Source organism: Sinocyclocheilus rhinocerous, unplaced genomic scaffold (genome assembly GCF_001515625.1).
Source record: "Sinocyclocheilus rhinocerous isolate Xijiao unplaced genomic scaffold, SAMN03320098_v1.1 scaffold584, whole genome shotgun sequence".
Lineage (NCBI taxonomy): Eukaryota > Metazoa > Chordata > Actinopteri > Cypriniformes > Cyprinidae > Sinocyclocheilus > Sinocyclocheilus rhinocerous.
The window spans coordinates 2,397,545-2,416,440 of NW_015630348.1; the positions used below are offsets into that span (position 1 = coordinate 2,397,545).

General features: G+C 36.6%; 4 protein-coding genes across 8 annotated transcripts in view; 2 read left to right on the plus strand and 2 right to left on the minus strand.

Annotated features, from left to right (window-relative positions):
• Positions 1-2,347, plus strand: part of hnrnpa0l (heterogeneous nuclear ribonucleoprotein A0, like) — a 3,410-nt gene extending 1,063 nt beyond the window's left edge. Inside the window, exon 2 of the mRNA XM_016552467.1 lies at positions 1,809-2,347. Coding sequence (XP_016407953.1) covers positions 1,809-1,955 — 147 coding nt within the window. The 3' untranslated portion in view covers positions 1,956-2,347. The remainder of the gene's footprint in view (positions 1-1,808) is intronic.
• Positions 2,348-3,109: 762 nt separating this feature from the next.
• LOC107740139 (glutathione reductase-like) lies at positions 3,110-14,196 on the minus strand. Of its 3 annotated transcripts, XM_016552469.1 has the most exons (14): positions 13,909-14,196; positions 13,370-13,523; positions 13,091-13,117; positions 12,890-12,978; positions 9,089-9,158; positions 7,953-8,100; positions 7,747-7,801; positions 7,565-7,664; positions 7,391-7,477; positions 7,071-7,238; positions 6,004-6,115; positions 5,388-5,519; positions 3,905-4,038; positions 3,110-3,776 (listed from the first exon to the last, which is right to left on the minus strand). In XM_016552469.1, exons 1-14 carry the CDS (start codon positions 13,971-13,973, stop codon positions 3,627-3,629), a joined length of 1,491 nt encoding a protein of 496 aa, XP_016407955.1. In that variant the 5' UTR covers positions 13,974-14,196; the 3' UTR covers positions 3,110-3,626. The 3 variants fall into 3 exon arrangements, with proteins under 3 accessions (XP_016407955.1, XP_016407954.1, XP_016407957.1); XM_016552468.1 differs by lacking the exon at positions 13,909-14,196 and having other exon boundaries at positions 13,370-13,707; XM_016552471.1 differs by lacking the exon at positions 13,909-14,196 and having other exon boundaries at positions 13,378-13,425.
• A 718-nt stretch (positions 14,197-14,914) lies between these two features.
• Positions 14,915-16,577, minus strand: uqcrq (ubiquinol-cytochrome c reductase, complex III subunit VII). 3 transcript variants are annotated; one of them, XM_016552473.1, is made up of 3 exons: positions 16,489-16,577; positions 15,281-15,452; positions 14,915-15,158 (listed from the first exon to the last, which is right to left on the minus strand). In XM_016552473.1, exons 2-3 carry the CDS (start codon positions 15,432-15,434, stop codon positions 15,064-15,066), a joined length of 249 nt encoding a protein of 82 aa, XP_016407959.1. In that variant the 5' UTR covers positions 15,435-15,452; positions 16,489-16,577; the 3' UTR covers positions 14,915-15,063. The 3 variants fall into 3 exon arrangements, with proteins under 3 accessions (XP_016407959.1, XP_016407961.1, XP_016407960.1); XM_016552475.1 differs by having other exon boundaries at positions 16,485-16,522; XM_016552474.1 differs by lacking the exon at positions 16,489-16,577 and adding an exon at positions 16,439-16,488.
• A 33-nt stretch (positions 16,578-16,610) lies between these two features.
• timm8a (translocase of inner mitochondrial membrane 8 homolog A (yeast)) lies at positions 16,611-18,317 on the plus strand. Its single transcript, XM_016552472.1, has 2 exons — positions 16,611-16,818; positions 17,570-18,317. Exons 1-2 carry the CDS (start codon positions 16,708-16,710, stop codon positions 17,729-17,731), a joined length of 273 nt encoding a protein of 90 aa, XP_016407958.1. The 5' UTR covers positions 16,611-16,707; the 3' UTR covers positions 17,732-18,317.
• The last annotated feature ends 579 nt before the right edge of the window (positions 18,318-18,896 follow it).

Here is an 18,896-nt window from a genome sequence, read left to right on the forward strand (position 1 = left end):
CCTTATTAATTGGCTAGCTTGTTTTAAAATGGTGGCATCCTTTAACTTTCAACAAAACGCACTTTAATTGGATTAAGGAATATATCTTCATGTAACAGGTGTACAAACACATAAACCTATAAACACTGAGTGAATGATAAAGTTGCATTGTCCCTCAGCCTAGGTGACCTACTTTCCTACACATCAAAACATCACATATATCATTTTTAATTGTGCCAAAAAGTGATCAATGTAAGACAAAGACCTAGTTGAGGCCTATACAGGCCTAAAGTTAACTTGAGTTTGTTCATAGTGCTTCCAGGCTATTCCACAAAAATATACTATTTTTCTAATAAAAATATACTTTTTAGAATCACTGAAACACATTTGTGCTTTGTGTAGAGTAGTTTTGCTCACCAAGATGCTTATGAACTGCCATCATAATATGGTAAACAGGCCATAAACTTGTAAAATGCTTGTAATCCAGTGTTTTAAGACAGGATTTAACTTTGTAAGGGGTTTAAAAGTTCCGTTATAGTGTGTGTGTGTGTTTCACCTGATTTCTTAGTTTTTTGGAAATTTACCACTGGACACTTAGATTTAAAATATATAAATTGCACTCAAAGATTATTTGCAGCAAAATAAACACTGCAATACTGAATATAACAAGAAAGTGTTTTTTGTTTTTTTTTTACAATAGAAATGTCTAAATAAAAACGGCACTTTTTCAATTCCCTGATATTTCCAGGATATTTCCTGGATTCAGAGTAGAATGGCATTTGCAACAGAAATGTACCTGCTGTCAAGTTTACATATAACACATTAACTGATGTGTTAACTACAAAAATACGCTTTTAAACCCAAAACGAATGGATTCACAAATTAGCTTTGACTCTAGTTCCAGGCTACAATGCGTCTTGCTAATTAAGGATGGGTTTTATTTAAGTGCTTTACTTTTTATCCAATCAGAGTCCACTACGTATGTGTTGACGCGCACAAATGGAACCGCCCCCGCGTGTCTAACGCATTGACTTCTTTCTTCCGTTCCGCGTGTTCTCAATCAGTACGGCCATTGTAAGAAAATGACTAACCAGCTTTGCAAACTGTTTGTTGGCGGCCTGAACGTCCAAACAACCGACGAAGGCTTGCGGGCACATTTTGAACAATATGGACAGCTGACCGACTGCGTGGTGGTGATGAACCAGCCGCTGCAGCGCTCCCGGTGCTTCGGCTTTGTAACGTACTCGAGCGTTGAGGAAGCGGACGCCGCCATGGCAGCTAGGCCTCATGTCGTTGACGGCAACAACGTGGATCTGAAGCGGGCGGTGGCCCGGGAAGACGCCGGTAGACCGGAGGCACTAGCCAAGGTCAAGAAAATATTTGTAGGGGGACTGAAAGACGACATCGAGGACGAACACCTCCAAGAGTATTTCTCCCAGTTCGGTGTCATCGAGAAAGCTCAGGCCATCACCGACAAAGACACCGGGAAAAAGCGAGGTTTCGGTTTTGTTTACTTCGAAGACAACGACTCTGCCGATAAAGCCGTCGTCATGAAGTTCCACATGATCAGTGGACACAAGGTGGAGGTGAAGAAGGCTCTCACCAAACAAGAGATGCAAACTGCCGGTGGTCGCGGCGGCAGGGGAGGCCGAGGAATGGGCCGGGGAAGCGGTTATGGCGGCGGAAGAGGCGGTTACTATAGCGACTACAGCTATCAGAACGGCGGCTACGGTAACGATGCTGGCAACTACGAAAGCCAAAGTAGCTACGGAGGAGGCTATAGCGACCAGACGGGCGGTGGATACGGCAACGGGAATGGCTACAGCGACTTCGGCGAGGGTTATGGACAGCAGTCTTCAGGTTACGGCGCTATGAAAGCAGGCTACTATTCCGGCAGGAGCAGTGGGCCTTATCCACGCGGAGGAGGCGGCGGTGGTGGTGGTGGATATGGAAGAGGTGGCTATGGTGGATATTAGAAGCACTAATGTGACTCTTTAAGCTGTACTTCGCTTTTTTTACGCATACTATTTGGACACTGGACTTTCAAAACGAATTATTTGGTATTGGGTTTAAATGAGAATTGTTCTGTGCTATTACCAGTACAAGCAGACACGCGTTGCGTGTTTCTTTGTTTAGGTTGAAGTAGTCACGTTTACGCAAGTCAAGCCTGGTAAACACCATGTAGGCTTCTGTATGTTCTGTTTTAGGTTTATTGCCTGTACATCGTTTGAGATGAAACTCAGGGGTAATGAAATTTAAGCAGCTCATTGTTTCACTTCATGACCTTCTTTGTTTTTAAATGTAACTTAATTTCTGTTTTAATGGTCGTACACCGTTCCTATTATAAAACTGTATTAAGTATGTTTAATTCGATCCAACAGTGGCCATATAAGCCTTTTAACCATTAAAAAAAATCTTTTTCATAAACCTTTTCTGTCTGGTCCTTTTTGTCTCCAATTCTCGATGCCAACCATTGTTTCAAATGTGTCTTTTGCTCTTTTCATAATGCTTTCAGGTTTTGATGTCTTTAAGCTCTTGGGAAAACATTTCCTCAAGTATTGTGGGTACTATGTAATGAGCCATTTGATGCATTTAATCAGAAATATGCAATGTGTAGGCTCATCGAGGAGTTCTTAAATGTGTTACGATTTGCACAAAATATATATATATTTTAATGTAAACCGACTATTCTGAAATCACCAAATCAGTGTAATAGAACAGTGGTTTTCACATTTTGGATGTGTTCTTTATCTAACACACTCAGCTGAGTTCATGGAGCTCTCATTTAATGAGCTGGTGATCTCTGGTATGTCTGTTAAGGGAGCCATACAAAATATGCAGAGCGGTGGGTCCCCAGGACCAGGATCGAAAACCACTGTATTAGAGTGATTTCTGCAGGATTATGTGACTCAGAAAACTGGAGTAATGGATGCTGGCGTTGCATCCTTGCTTTGAATAAAACATTTTAAAATCTATATTAGAAAAGTTATTTTAAGCTGAATTCTTTCATGTTATTGTTTAACTTGCAGCCATGTTGCGTATGAGACTTAATTCAAAAACATTAAGTCTTACTAATCCGAAACTTTTGGTTGGTAGTGTAGACAATTTTTAAAAGTAACATGACAAGCACACAGAAAATAAGAAAAGATCAATTAACCACACAAAGACACAAATTTGTTTTGTAAATGTATTCAGGGTCTATGCCCAAGTGCTGAACTGTGTATATCCACAATTTTATTTTACATATATTGAGTAAGCCCTACTTGCCCTCTACTACTGAAAGCAACTCTCTGAATCCAACCTTCCAAAAATGTAAAGGTAAAGCAACAGTGTTTGACTATAAACATATTTAATTTCACTTTTAGCTTCAAGCCTTCATCTGACCCTGTTCCAATCAAACAATAATGCCCGTCAAAAATCGGAGCGATGGGGTACAACAATGCAATGTACAAGAGACACAGCCAGATGAACGGTAGTAATGTGTCTTTCTTAATCACTGGCGATAATACATGACCCCAGAGATATAACAAACCAAATATATGCTTCTTGTCATTACAAAATACTAATGGTGGGAGAATAGTCAAAGAAAATTTATTTTTTATTGTTTAGATTGGAACAAAGCTTCATCTTGGAATATGAACACTTGATTAGGGCAGTGTTACTAGCTCTTCTGAGGACGTCGGGTGGATGGCAATGGTTCTGTCAAAGTCTTCTTTAGTAGCTCCCATGTTAACGGCCACAGCAAAACCCTGAAGCATCTCATCACAGCCAAAACCCTGCATATGGAGACCAACCACCTAAAAAGAAAAGTGACTTATAATGACTTAATGTAATGCCAAAATGTTAAAATAAAATTATATATTATTCAAGATCCTTCTTGATATTTTCAACCTATTTATGATCGATGGACTGATTATGACCTCACCTTTTCATTTTTGCCAGCACACACCAACTTCATAATGCACTGACTCTTTCGAGTGGTGATGGCATAATACATGGGGGTGAAAGAAGTGGTATAAACCTTCACATTGTCCTTTCCCCAGGTCTTGATTGCTTCATCTACAAAACATGATATGTTTTTATATATATATTTTGTAAGGGTAGTTCAACCCATTAGTTAAGATGTCAGTCAGTCAGTATATTGAACACACATTAGGACATGCTACATGCAGACTTAGGGCCAGATTTACTAAACAAGGCAAAGTAGTGTCCACAATCCAATAAAAGCACTGATGGAAGTGTTAAGTTTTGCTAGTGATCTACTGACAATACAGGAATTAAAGAACACAGATGCAGCAGGATCATTTCCATAATGACCAATGCAATCTACCAAGAGCAGCACAAATTAGCACAGTTGAAAAGAAGCAGAGCTGATGATAATCAGGTGTGTGGAATCTACTAACAACACAGGTTCAAAATGGGTTACGATATGTTTTTTTGAGGTGTTAAATAATGGCACAAATATGAGTACATTGACCATTGCAAACCTTAGTCAATCTCCGTGATTCATTTAAAGGGGTCCTATTATGCTTTTTTCACTTTTTCAACTTTAGTTAGTCTGTAATGTTCCTGTTTGAACATAAAAAAGATCTGCAAAGTTACAAAGTTTAAAGTCCAGTAGTCCACTTCAAAAGGAGATATTTTATTTAACAGAATTAGCATGAGAGCTTGTTCTAGTACACCCCAAAACAAAATCAAGACTTTGTAAAAGAGCCCTTTAAATACTCTCTTCCAATAAATATGCGTCTGAAAGGGAAACTCCTACAAATGCATATGCAATAAGGTCAGATGCAAAAACAACTTAACTGTTTTAAGTAAAACCTTACAGTAGTTTTTTAAAGCCAAACAAGGGTTTGTAAATCTGGCCCTTATTGCTTTAACATAAGAACTTATTATTTTTAGTATCAGTATTATTTTATCATCAAAAGGGTATCTAGGATATTTTTTTATCTAAAATGTTTTTGTCTGCAACTCCATGTGTCAATATATTATATGGAAAATAAAGTAAATATGAGGAAGAGTGTGAGAGATCTAGAGCGAATAGATAGAAAGATAGATAGATGTGGACCTGTTGTAGTAAATGTTCAGTACAGAGAAAACAAAACAGAAAAACTTAAAATGAAAATTAGAAATGTTTCCTTGGCAACTAACTTAAATAATGTTGATGTTGAAGTAATAAATTACTAAAACTAAAGCAGAAAAAATCAATATAGAAAACAATAAAAACTTAAAAGATAGATATAAAAATAGTAAAAAATTAAAGCAATAAAAAAACAATAAAAATTACTAAAACTAAAAGATTAATACATGTTATAATGGTATATAAAAGAATGCTAAAATAATAATGCTACATATGGTGTCTGATCTTCAAGATACGGTAAGGAAGCATTATTTGTACATAAGCTCACCTTCAGTTAGTCCCACTGTGCCAATAGGTGGGTGGCTGAACACAACAGTAGGGATATTATTATAATTGATTTTGGAGTCTGCTTTGCCCTCAAACAGCCGGTGAGCAAGCTTTCTGCCAGCAGCAATAGCAACTGTCCATACAAACAAAAACAGGAAGCAACAACAGCTTATCAGAAAAAAAAACTGAATATACATTCCCATCAAATAGATGATAAACTATTTAATTTTAAAAAGTGTGATAAAAGGTAAGCATGTCCAATCTACTCTGACCAGTTGATGTCGCTAGAGTAACAAAAAATGCACAAAATCAACTTCCTCATGTATGGAGGATCTGTTGTTTTAAACACAATGTGAAAGGTGTTATTTACATAAACCAACTGAATCATAGGAAGACTGAATTGCACAACGTGCATCATGATCTTTTAAGCTTAATTAATTGTTTTAAGACTTTACATCTCTTACTTAATTGGTTTCTGAGTGTTATTAATGAATACCATGCCGGATCAGAGTACAGTGTATAAAAATGAGCTATTTTATGTATTAAAACAAAACACCCAGAAGATTTCAATGCATGTAGGAACAAATTCTCCATAGGATGTGATCCTGAAACCATACCAGGTGTAAGAAGAGCTCTCCCACAAACATCCCCAACTGCATAGACACCTGCACGAGTGGTGTTCTGGAACTCATCCACCACGATATACCCCTTTTCATCAAGCTTCACACCCTGAATAACAATACATCCAACTGTTAGTCTTACTTTATCACCAACTGATACAGTGCAAAGATAACGCTTACAATACTATACTACTTGTGTAGCTTCTGCAGTTTAAAATAATGTTCTGTGTTCAGTTGTACTTTATCAACAGCATCTGTGGCATGTTTCACTGATGCCTCAGTTTGTAAAAAGCAAAAATGGTGCGTACACTATGTGACACTGACAAAGCATTCCAGAGGGCAATTTTTAAAGTTGTGTATGTCTCTACCGTTCTAGCTGCATGAACTGCTAGTTAAGCATTAGCAAAATAATTCTTGTCCGCAGAAATTTGCACAGGCAAGATTTTAGCACACTAGTCTCATTGTAACGTATATCATAGCTGAAGTTGCAAATTAACTGAACTAGCAACAGATCTATTCTTCCATATTGTAACGTACATCAGAGTAAAATGGATTATTGATAAAAGAAAAAATTGTAGGGCAGGGACTTGGTTCTATCAGTCTGTCATTGATTGGATTAAGGCAGAACTGAATGAGAGCTTGATTGCAAGACATGGACAGAGTTTAAACTAACTAAATGATTGGAGAAGTTCAGCATACATCACCACAAGTCTGACCATTCACTGGAAGATCGATTTTATGACATTTTGATTAAAAATTGTGAGGCCCAAATTTATATATTTATATGTACAGTACATATAAAATGATATATGTTTTACATGTAATATATGCTGTTCCATCCCCTATAAGCTTTAATTGTAAGTGCACTACTGTAAAAAATAGTTTTTCTAGCTTGTAAAAAGTGAGGAATTTTCATTCTTTGGGAATTAACATCATGCCACAGATGTTATCGATAGAGTTTAATTTATAATCCTGTAACAAACCTTTAAGCTTCTTAGGTATTTATTATAATTACTAATAATATTCTAATACTAATAATTATAATAAAAATAATTCAGTTTTACTATTGAACTGAGATCGAGGCCAGAGGTGTTGGGTTCCCTGCCAATAGCCCAGAGCAGACAGTCCGCCTCATGGATGGTGTCGTACTTCTCCTGTGCATCTTTGTCGTCAGGGTCTTTTGTCACCAGCGTAACAGAAAGGCCTTTGTCAGTCTTCTGCACTGACCTCACCTGTGAACAATATCAGAATATTTAGATATACTGATGTAAGATATATTTTGGGGGGATCGTAACTGAAAATCTGCCAAACAAACCGATACATCACACTGGAACGATAGACCAGCTACATAATACCTTTCTTAATAATACTCACTACTAGTTACCTGAGTATTTTTCCGTAAGTCAATACCATGATTTTGCAATTCTTTCGTGCAATTTGAGCTTATCAAGGCATCGAAGTTCCTCAGAACCTTGAAAAGAAAGAACACAGTCATTGCTTACTTTGGGATATGCATGACAGTAGCATTTAGCCAGGTGACAATAAGCGGGGCTCTTACCCCTCCTTGTCGTATGATCATGGACGTTTTGGACCCCAGAGTGGAAAGGATACCAGCCATCTCCACAGCAATATATCCTGCCCCAACTATCACACTACGTCTAGATGGATACAGTGATCGGTTATTTTAGGATAAGGAGAAAATACAATAATATAAGTAGAAATCAGCAATCAATCACTTACTTAGGGCAAAACTCAAGTTCAAAGAATCCATCACTGGTAATGCCTAAACTGGCTCCTGCAATAACATTGAAATTAACAAAATGCTGTCAAAAAAGTGATGAAAATAAGTACAAAAAAATCACATTAATGGCAAGTGCACATAATAAGGATGCATTGATAAGTAAAGCAGAATAAGGTACATTTTTAATGAACAAACATAAGATCACCTGGAACATCATTCTCACTGACAGTGGACGGGTGGCCACCAGTGGCGATTAAGATATGAGGAGCTGTGTATTTTTTCCCATTAACTTCAACAGTAGGTTCAGGATCATCTGTGAACCTTGCATAGCCATGAATGGACTCAATTTTGGCCTGTGTACAACCACAAACAACTTCTTAATCTGCACATCAATACCAATTCTAAAGGTTTAAAGAGGTCATATCATGCATTTTCATTATGCTACTTAAAGGGATAGTTGACCCAAAAATGAAAATTCTGTCATTAATTGCTCACCCTCATGTCGTTCCAAAGCCGTAAGACCTTCGTTCATCTTTGGAACACAAATTAGGATATTTTTGTTGAAATCCGAGAGCTTTCTGACCCTGCATAGACAGCAACACAACTGAAACGTTTTATGGCCCAGAAAGGTAGTAAGGACATCGTTAAAATAGTCCATGTGACATCAGTGGTTCAACCAATATTATGAAGCTATGAGAATACTTTTTGTGCGCAAAGAAAACAAAAATAGCGACTTTATTCAGCGATTTCTTCTCTTCCGGGTCAGTCTCTGCCTCTATTCATCATAGTACCAAAACAGTATTGTTTACTGATGTCACATGGACTATTTTAACGATGTCCTTACTACCTTTCTGGGCCATAAAACGTTTCAGTTGTGTTGCTGTCTATGCAGGGTCAGAAAGCTCTCAGATTTCATTAAAAATATCTTAATTTGAAGGTCTTACGGGTTTGGAACGACATTAGGGTGAGTAATTAATGACAGAATTTTCATTTTTGGGTGAACTATCCCTTTAATTTCTCCCTCGAGATACACATAGTATATAGTCAGTTAGCAATATGCTTCAGGGGCAAAATTTTCCACCCTGTCTCTGACAATTAAATATGATTTTTTTTTTGACATGCTTTTAATATTTCTATGTAAAACTTTCATAGTACAATGTAGTACTAGTGCTGTAAAGATAAAGAAAATTAGATTCTTCATGATATGACCACTTAAAACCACGCTCCATGCATTTTGGTTTAAAAAAAAAATCTAAGATTTTTTTTTTTTTGTATTTACTACAAATTACTTTTCACTTCCTATTTAATTTGCTGATTTAAATGTAGCTTATTGCAGCCTACCTTGTCAAGGTTGTTCCGGTAAATCTGATTCAGGCGACTAACGTAAGCATCCCTTTTAGGTTTAATGAGCCTGAAAATACACATACCCAAAGAGTGACCTTTATTCTATTAATTCAGCTTTGTCATATCACAGAAATCCTGATAGCTGAACTCTCTACAGCATAACTCACCTACTACTAAAACAAACTACTCCACCTCATGCCTTTGTGTCTGACAGAAATATCCACTTAAAGCTGTACTGATATTATATACCACAAAAGGGAAGCAAAATAAATACTGAAAGCTGTAATGAATCAGAGCGTGCGGGAACTTGACTATCCTCAACTGTCACAAGAGCAAAAAATACCTTTTTTGTGAAACGAATTACCACATCTTCTTGCAGAAACAATATCCTCTATGGCAAGCTCTCATTACATGTATCCCTTAAAAACCATTATCTTTACTGATGTTACTAGTACTTATTTTTAAATACTATGAACTAATTACTAGTAAAAACAGAATAGGTACTTATTTTTAATTACTATTAACTAATTACTAGTAGAATAGGTACTTGAAATAAGTAACATAGAAAAGGTATTTAAAATGCATACTAGTTAGAAGTGAATAGTTGATATGTGAACTGCAAATTCCCATAGAATTCAATGGCAAATACTGTTCCAGTAATAACAGAATGTTTACTGGTATATTATAAACATAATTTGAAATTAAAACCAGCTAAATCACCAAATGTGGGTGAAAACCCACCGTGACAGGTAACACATATCAATTCTCTAGCCAATTTGGCTGGTTATGATTCATAAATTATGTCCTCCAACAATAACACAACAAAGCATTTGTTTTTTGTTGCTTGAATAGAATCTATGCGTAATATATGTTATATATTAAGCTTAGACTTCTCGTTGTGGGTGTGAATGGAGCCTTAGGAACAGCTCATCACTTCATGAATTGGCAGCCAGCCCACTAATCTTCAACGTGTTAATCAGTAAACTATTATGATTTTGACGTGAGCTAAATTTGGAAATAAAGAAATGCTGTTTTTTAAGAGAATTGGGGAGAATTATATTTTTTTATTTCTATTTTATTTTTTATGGAATTAATAAAAGTGATTGACTGTAGTAAAACTGAAAACCTATTAATGATTTAGAAATCATATTTAATAATAATTTAAATGTAAATCTAAGCAGTGATTTTGATCTGGTTTATTACTGATATTTAATGATATTTTTGGTTTGGCTAATAGTTCTAAATGGCTGATAACTTTGTAAGATTATTGATGCCATTTGGCTGGATCAGAAGAAGGTCACAGTCTGAAAAAACAAGGAACTCTCACGAGAATCAACACCTGAACTCTGTCTCGCAAGCCTAAAGCAATACACCCAACTGAGAGAAACAAAAGCTCCACACCTCCACTCTTCCCCTCTCTCCCCTCATTTCCATCTGAACACAGGACACTGCAGAGATCACCAAAACCACCTTTCTTAATCAGAGTTTATTACAATGCAACAATTCATGTTTGAAGTCGTTTGAAAGGTCTCTGTATGTCTGGTAAAGGGGTCTCATTCTCTTAACAATAGAACAGGTAGCCATAAATATTGAAAGTAGACTACTCCCAGGTCTTTCACACAAATTACCTTCTGTATGATCTATGGGGTTCTTCTTGATATTTAAGAGAGCGTGACAAAAAGCTCGGGGAATCTGTAGTCAGATCTCCCACACATCTACTGTGTGTAGTCCTCATTATCAGGTAACACTCATACATTCTCTCATTTCGGTATTATTGACTGTTTTGTATGATTGATTAATTGTTTTCTATTGTTTGATTGGACTTTGAATTATTATTTTGATTACCTGATTAATAAATTGTTATGTTTGAATTCATTCTGATTACTTTGAAGTTATTTTCTCAACTGCAAAACTGCGTCTAGGGTTATGTGCATAGCTGACTAACCGCTTGACCTTAGTTTTAAGTTGTACTCAGCTACGTTAACCATGTATATGATTTCAGAATTAATTAAGTTGTACGAAGTTAGATTAGCTGTCGGGGTCTAGACAAAGGGGGTCTAGAAGAACCGCTGATTAATACTTTGAGTGTTAATTAAGTTGTACGAAGCTATCAGCTGTCGGGGTCTAGACAAAGGTGGTCTAGAAGAACCGCTGATTAATGTCGGAATATTATATGGTTAACCATGTATATGATTTCAGAATTAATTAAGTTGTACGAAGCTAGATTAGCTGTCGGGGTCTAGACAAAGGGGGTCTAGAAGAACCGCTGATTAATACTTTGAGTATTAATTAAGTTGTACGAAGCTATCAGCTGTCGGGGTCTAGACAAAGGTGGTCTAGAAGAACCGCTGATTAATGTCGGAATATTACATGGGTAGCTGTAGGGGGCTAAACATTAGCCACAAACCTCTGAATAAGGATTAGAATGGCGAGTTTTGTGATCGTGGAGCCCACGCATAGCGGCCGCCGTGAGGCATCCTAAATAACATAGATTCCCAATGAACGAGTAAATATCAAAGTCACGAGTAAAACAGAATGATCAAACACTCACCTAAATTTAATGAGTAACAAACAACTCTCATAACCCTTTTCATTTTTGGAGTCAGATGAATAAAAGAGGTAAAGCATAGGAAAATGTATTTAATTTAACATTGTTGTGATGCATAAAAGGAAAGACAACAACCCGCAAGAATCCTTCTACCGGATCACTGGCTACCGTCGTTGGACCAGTGGGCGGATCTTACAACTTTTTTAGCAGCCAAATTGACTGGTGAGTGATAAAGTTAATTTCAAACCGTTATTGACAAGTACTAGGCCACGTTCACGCAGCAGCAGAATACGGTTGTCAGTCCTGTTTTTGAGTCCTTAATATGGTTACGTTTACACACAGTTTGGTTATTTATGGGCGTGACAACCGCATTCTGTAACTAAACTCCCACCCGTACATTTTCAGGATTCACAACCGCATTCTCGGAACACACGCGCTGTGTGAACGGAACAGGACTGGACAACTAGTTGTCTGTCATGTCATACAGAGTGAGAGAGAGCCGCTCTGCCGCACAAACGTGTGTCTAACGTATGTTACATGTCTTCACGTGCATTTTCGGTAATTTTCATCTGAATGTTTTAGAGCCCGTCAGTTTTCCACCAGAGCCGCTCCCATCAGTTTTGTGTTCTGCGCGTGATTCAAATGCTCTGCTCTCCACCCAAATTTAAAAGCTGCTGTTGGTTAATGAAGATTTGACAAAAGAACTCGCAGCTCGATTGGACTCTTGTCATGTCAGAAAGTGATAAGACTTTCAGTTTTATGGACGTCGCCATCTTTGAATTTACTTTGGTCACTGTCACTATGGTTACTGGTAAGGAATACGGGCTTGACTCCCATTGCACGTTCATACAGACAGTATTCTAAACACAACTGTAAGCTGCTGTGTGAACGGGACATTTCAAAACTCACACCTGTAAAGAAAATGCGGTTGTCAATCCCAAAAACTGACAGTGTGAACGTAGCCCTAGTTACTGTCAGAATCAATACTAGTATCTAATGAACCAACACCAGCAATAGCAGAGATATTGAACAAATATACTAGTCACTATTAAATTATATAGTAATTGTAGTAGTTATACAAGTAAATATAATAGTAAGTAAACAACAGACACTAGTAACACAAAAATAAATGTTATCAATGCTATTTTTTCAATTTTAGAATATTTAATGTTGCAATGGCTTGCCATAACCCTATACACTCAACATATACACAAAAATCAAACCAAACAACCCAGAAGAATCTTACTTACTGCCAGTTGAAATGTGCTTTTGCTCCCTCAAACCCATAATCTTCATGATAATGGAGATACTCTGCATGGGTGGATGTGTTCCACATTACCTGGAAGCATGCAGAAATGACACAACTTTATGAGCGTTTTTATTTGACAGCACTAGTACTCACATTATGCACCTAATCAATTTAGTGTAAGGATAAAGGGAAAAACAAATACCTTTTTAGGAACACAACCAACATTCACCTGTAGAAGAAAGAGAAGTTGTTTAATGAACCAAGTCAATAATATCACCAGACAAACATGCATAGGTGCTGGTGCAAACCATTACACACAAAAACACCCCACAAAAAGCGCTGGATCTGGAGGCTTCCCAAAGCACCTCTGTTCATGTGACTAATGCAGCGACCAATTACTGTAAATAACTCGTCTAAAGAACACATCTACGTGGCTCTAGGGGAAATGTGGTGTTGCAGGAGCAGGACGGCCTTTACTCACGCAGGTACCTCCGAGTTTGTGACTTTCGATCACGGCTGCAGTGGCACCGAGTTCAGCCGCCCGCCGCGCACCGGCCAGCCCTCCGGATCCTCCGCCAATCACCAGAAAATCAAAGCGCGTAACGGATTCAGAGGCCATGCTGCGACCGAAGAGTCTACGAGAAGATGACAGCGAACGTCCAAGAGTAAGAAAAGACGCTCGCAGTCGAGCCAGAGGGATTAATATCTCCATAAGCAGGAAGCCTACACCCCGGCCAACGCAGTAGTTGAACTAATGGGAGGGACGTGAAAGCCTGTGCTTAGTCATTGTGAATTGACACAATAGTGTGTAAATCCCAGAAGCAAATTTGGACAATAGTCATCATAGTTACCCATGCTTATTAAAGTCCTTCACTGTCAATCCCATCCCCAATATCCAGGGTGCTGAACTTACTTTGAACTCACTTGGCGCCTAGTCATGTTGAAACAGACAACGGTCTGCTTTATTTGATAATGGGCAATATTTCGTAAAAAAAAACAATTCACTGAACACAAACTCACCGATGAAGTGCAGCCGATACATATATACCTGTGGCGGAAATCCTTTTGCAGTACATTGTAAACATGTAACAAATGAAGTGTGGTTAATTAGAGGTGCTGGGCTACAAACTCAGTTATATATATGTGTATATATGCTGCCCATCTTCGTATTCATGCGGTAGTGTTTATAACGCAATGTGTCGATGTAAACTGAAGTCAGAATGAAAGCTACTATACGCTTAGCTAAACTGAGCATGCGCGTTTCAGCGTGCTGCCACTGAACACAAACACATTTTGATAGAGGAGGCGTTATATTAATATACACTGGAAGGAATGGAAATTAGTATTGTTTTCGGTAGTCATAGCGTTCAGAATTTTTTGGGGTCAGTAAGATTATTTCTAAATAAAATAATTTTTATACTAATGCAATGACGCATTGAATGTATCAAATACGACAGTAAGGACATTTGCAATGTTAAAAATTTTATTCTTTTGAACTTTCTATTCATCAAAGAACCCTGAAAACTGCTTTCAACACTGATAATATTAAAAAATGTTTCTTGAGCAGCAAATCAGCATATTAGAATGATTTCTGAAGAATCATGTGACTGAAGACTATAGTGGCTGCTGCTGAAAATCAACAGTGCTATCATAGGAACAAATTACGTTTGAAAATATAGTAAAATAAAAAAGTTTTACAGAAAGTCAGCTTTCTGTACTGACATTGATCATTCACACTGAAAAAGACATGACCACTCCAAATATTTTAATGAAATTCGTTAAACGTTGAGAAATCTTTACATGGCAGACAGACTTGCTCATAGTAGTGTTCATCTAAATATCATTATCACGTATAAATCCTCATAAATCCCAAAACAAAAATAAATCTCTATAGAACACAATAAAACTTGCCTTCACATGTACCATGGTATCCAGTAGCAGGAGCAAAACAAGCACTTGCCCAGAAGACACCTGTATTTCAAATATTTATGACAAACACAATAAATGAGAGGATAAATCTGAGTGATGCATCATATTAAGGTACTTTATTAAACAACTAAACTGAATCAAAGTGATTAATTGGCAACAAGTCAGAAATCAATTTTTCACATAAATATTTTCTTTATTGAACAGAAACAAGAAGTTAGAGATGGACGCATCCTCAGCTGAGCGATTTCACTGGTCATTCTCATAGTCTGCATGGTTCTTTCTTTTGGTCTGTTCATGAACATGATTTCCCCATGTGTAGGTCAGGTACATCAGAACCATGGCTGTAAACAGAGATACAGGTTTATAGAGAAGTTTAGTCACACACAATGTTCGCTTCAATTTATAGCTACCACTATAGATGATATATTTAAAAAATAATTAATTTTGGACAAAGATGACTTACGTGGTGCAACCTTGAATACAGATGTTTTGAATCGTCTCCAAACATTTGGGATTCCCTTAGAAAAGTAGTTTGGGAAAGCCCTCTGCTCAAAGGGAGAAATACTGTAGGTGATCACATGCCTTATCTTGGCCAAATCTCCGAAGTGACGACCCATTGTGCCAAAAAAGCTGATCTAAGAGAAATTAAATTCAAGGTTCACTTTAGTAATGTTTAAAATAAAATAAGCATACACTTCCTAGACAGCAGTAACATTTCACTGTCTATAATTGAATCAATAAATTTAAAGAAATTCTACATTTGAACAATGTTAAAAACAGCTGTATAAGCTCACAGGAATAAATTACTTTTTTTTATTATACATTATAAATACATTAAAAATATTTATTTATTTTATTTAAATAAGTTTAAATAAGTTTAATTTTCCTATTCAATATTAATTAAAAAATAATAATAATTTGTATTGTTGAATTTCCTATTGTATCCATTCAATAATAAAATCAATTAATTTGAATATATTGTAAATTTGAACAACGTATAAACAGCTGCTGTACATGAACAAAATCAGGCTTAGAATACAATACTGTAAAATATATCAAATGTTACATATTAAAAACGTTCATACAATTTACTACGTGGGAATTGTATAAACTAATATAACGGAACTGATCAATTCAATATTACTTTGATAAACACGACTCAAACGCAACCGGTGGCATAAACTGTTTAGACTAGTCTTAAAAACTTAGTCATCTAATTTTTTTTCTTCAAGACTGGTCATAATTTTTTTTAATTCAGTTATGAAAAGGCAGATTGGTCTTATTTGCATTGGAAAAGTAAGACTGATTACCCCTTGGCAACTGCTAGTTGGTCAAACTAGTGTCTTAAGACACAGTCTTAACATGGTGGCTAAGTTTATGCAACTGACCACTGTACATGATCTAGCAAAGATTAAAGATATGAATGAATAAAATATCTACCATTTCTTAGCATAGAGTGCAGACAAAACTCATTTATACATTTATAAGTAGCTTTACGTGGCTAGGCTAGCAGCTTTCTGTAAAACCTTGCTTGACATTCATCTCTATCGCACTGTCTCTGTTTATACATACATGCAATTGCTACATTTAAATTAAGACATTGTCGCAATTTTTACCTCACCGAAATAAAAACACAAGACAAGGAAAGGAAAGCTTTTTCTGCTCACCAACCTCACTGCTCTTTGACACCCTTGTCGTGCTATGGATTCTACAACTTCCGCCTGCAACCTTAAGTCACATCCGTTTCCGCGTGATTTCTCGCTTTCTCATTGGCGCTCCGTTCTACTGTTTCCTGGCTATCGAGACACGTGAAGGTCAGCATAGCGCTCGAACAGTGTACACAGTTGTTAAATATCACCATTAAGCGATTATTTGCCATTGTTTTCCCCAATGGATAATCAAGGAGTCACGGCAGACCCTCAACTGCAGCAGTTTATCGAGATCGAGTCTCAGAAGCAGAGGTTTCAGCAGCTGGTTCATCAGATGACAGAAGTGTGCTGGGTGAGTGAGTGTGTGTGTGTCCTACTGGGCTGCATAATGCATTACTTCATGAGGATGTATAAGACAATGAAAGAAAATCACTTTAGTTGTTCGCAAGTTTATATGATCTATAGATGTTTTTATGTAGTTTAAGTATTAAGTAAAATGTTCTGTCCTCTTTTTTCGCGCAGCTTGTGACTCTTTAGTATATAAAACAGTTAAAACATATTTTCATATTTTATTTTTGTATATTATTGATTTGTTAAAATAGCTATTTATCTTGATTATACACGCACACATACAAAATACAATTCAAAGGGTTGGGATAAATAAAATTCACAGCTCTCCGAGGCTGAATTTATTTGATCAAAAACTTATTTGTAAAAATGTGATTTATTTCTTTGTTGGCAAAGTTTGTTGTCAGCAGCCATTACTCCCATCTTCAGTATCACATCAGCATACGCTGATTTACTGCTGGAGAAACATTTCTTTGTTGAAAGCAGTTGTGCCTCTTAATAGCTTGTGTGTGTGTGTGGAAACTGATTTTATTAGGATTATTTGAAGTTCATAAGAACAGCATTTATTTGAAATAGAGTAACATTATAAGTCTTTACCGCCTTGCAGAATAAAAGTATTTATTTACGGAAAATAAAACTTACTGACCTCAATCTTTTAAACAGTAGTGTATTTATAGTTATATTAATTACTTGTTAAAAGAGCTGAATATCAGTTATGGCCTTCTTTGCAGCTCATAGTGTGTTTTTCTTTGCAGGAGAAGTGCATGGATAAGCCTGGCCCGAAGCTCGACTCCAGGACAGAGGTGTGTTTTGTAAACTGTGTGGAACGATTTATCGATACAAGTCAGTTCATTCTCAACAGACTAGAACAAACTCAGAGGAGTAGAGGAACCTTTTCTGAAACCATGACAGACTAGTAGAACCACAGCCAATGACAAGATCGCATCATTCAGCCACTTACTGAGGCTTTGGCAGGCCAACGTGAGAACTGTGAGGCAACAGCTATCAACAGGATTCAATTCATTTCTCAAAGACAAAGTGCCTCATTTTGCTCTGTTTATTATTGTAAAGGCCATATATTCAAAATCAAATGGATGCATGTCCCAGTCCCATAGCCTGTTTATAGTCACTGTCGATATTGACTTTTCCCAGTGCTAAGACTTTGGTATGAAATCAAGGAAACATCATGGAACATCAACTGAAAGGTGCCTTTGTACGGATCTGATCTGGAATTTAGGAGGAGGCTCTGCTTTCGCTTTCTCTTCAACTTAAATACCAAGTCTGCACTCCATTGTCTTACTGGGAACGCTTCAAGATTCAGTGTGTGTTGAAATGTGGACTTGAAATAAAAAGATAAAATACCTCCTGCAGTTTTTCATATGATGTATAAAAATAAGAAAGCAGAGGTAAAGTTAAATACTATTAGACATCTCAGAGGTTTCAGTGTCCTATTTATAAAAACAGATTACCGGGCACTTCATAATATATATAATAAAAATCAATGCACCACCTTCTTACTGGGAACGCTTCAAGATCTGTGGCTTATTCAGTGTGTGTTGAAATGTGGACTTGAAATAAAAAGATAAAATACCTCCTGCAGGTTTCAGTGGTTTCAGTGTCCTATTTATAAAAACAGATTACCGGGCACTTCATAATATATATAATAAAAATCAATGCACCACCTGAGAAATGTAGCTGTTGATTAAAAAAAAAAAAAGTTTTCTAAATATGAAGATGTGTGTTCCCTAACACTAGTACAAGACATTAACACAACTGTTGAAAAGTTTGGGGTCAGGAAGATTTTTTTGAAGGTTACTTTTATATAGCAAGGATGCATTCAATTGATCAAAAGTGACAAAAGATTTAGGTTTCAAATAAATGCTGTTCCTTTGAACTTTAATTTATTAAAGAATCCTGAAAAATGTATCACTGTTTTCACACAAATATTAAGTAGCACAACTGTTTTCATGATAATAAGAAATGTTTCTTGAGCAGCAAATCAGCATATTAGAATTATTACTGAAGGATCATGTAACACTGAAGATTGGAGTAATGGCTGTTGAAAATCACCTCTGCCATCAC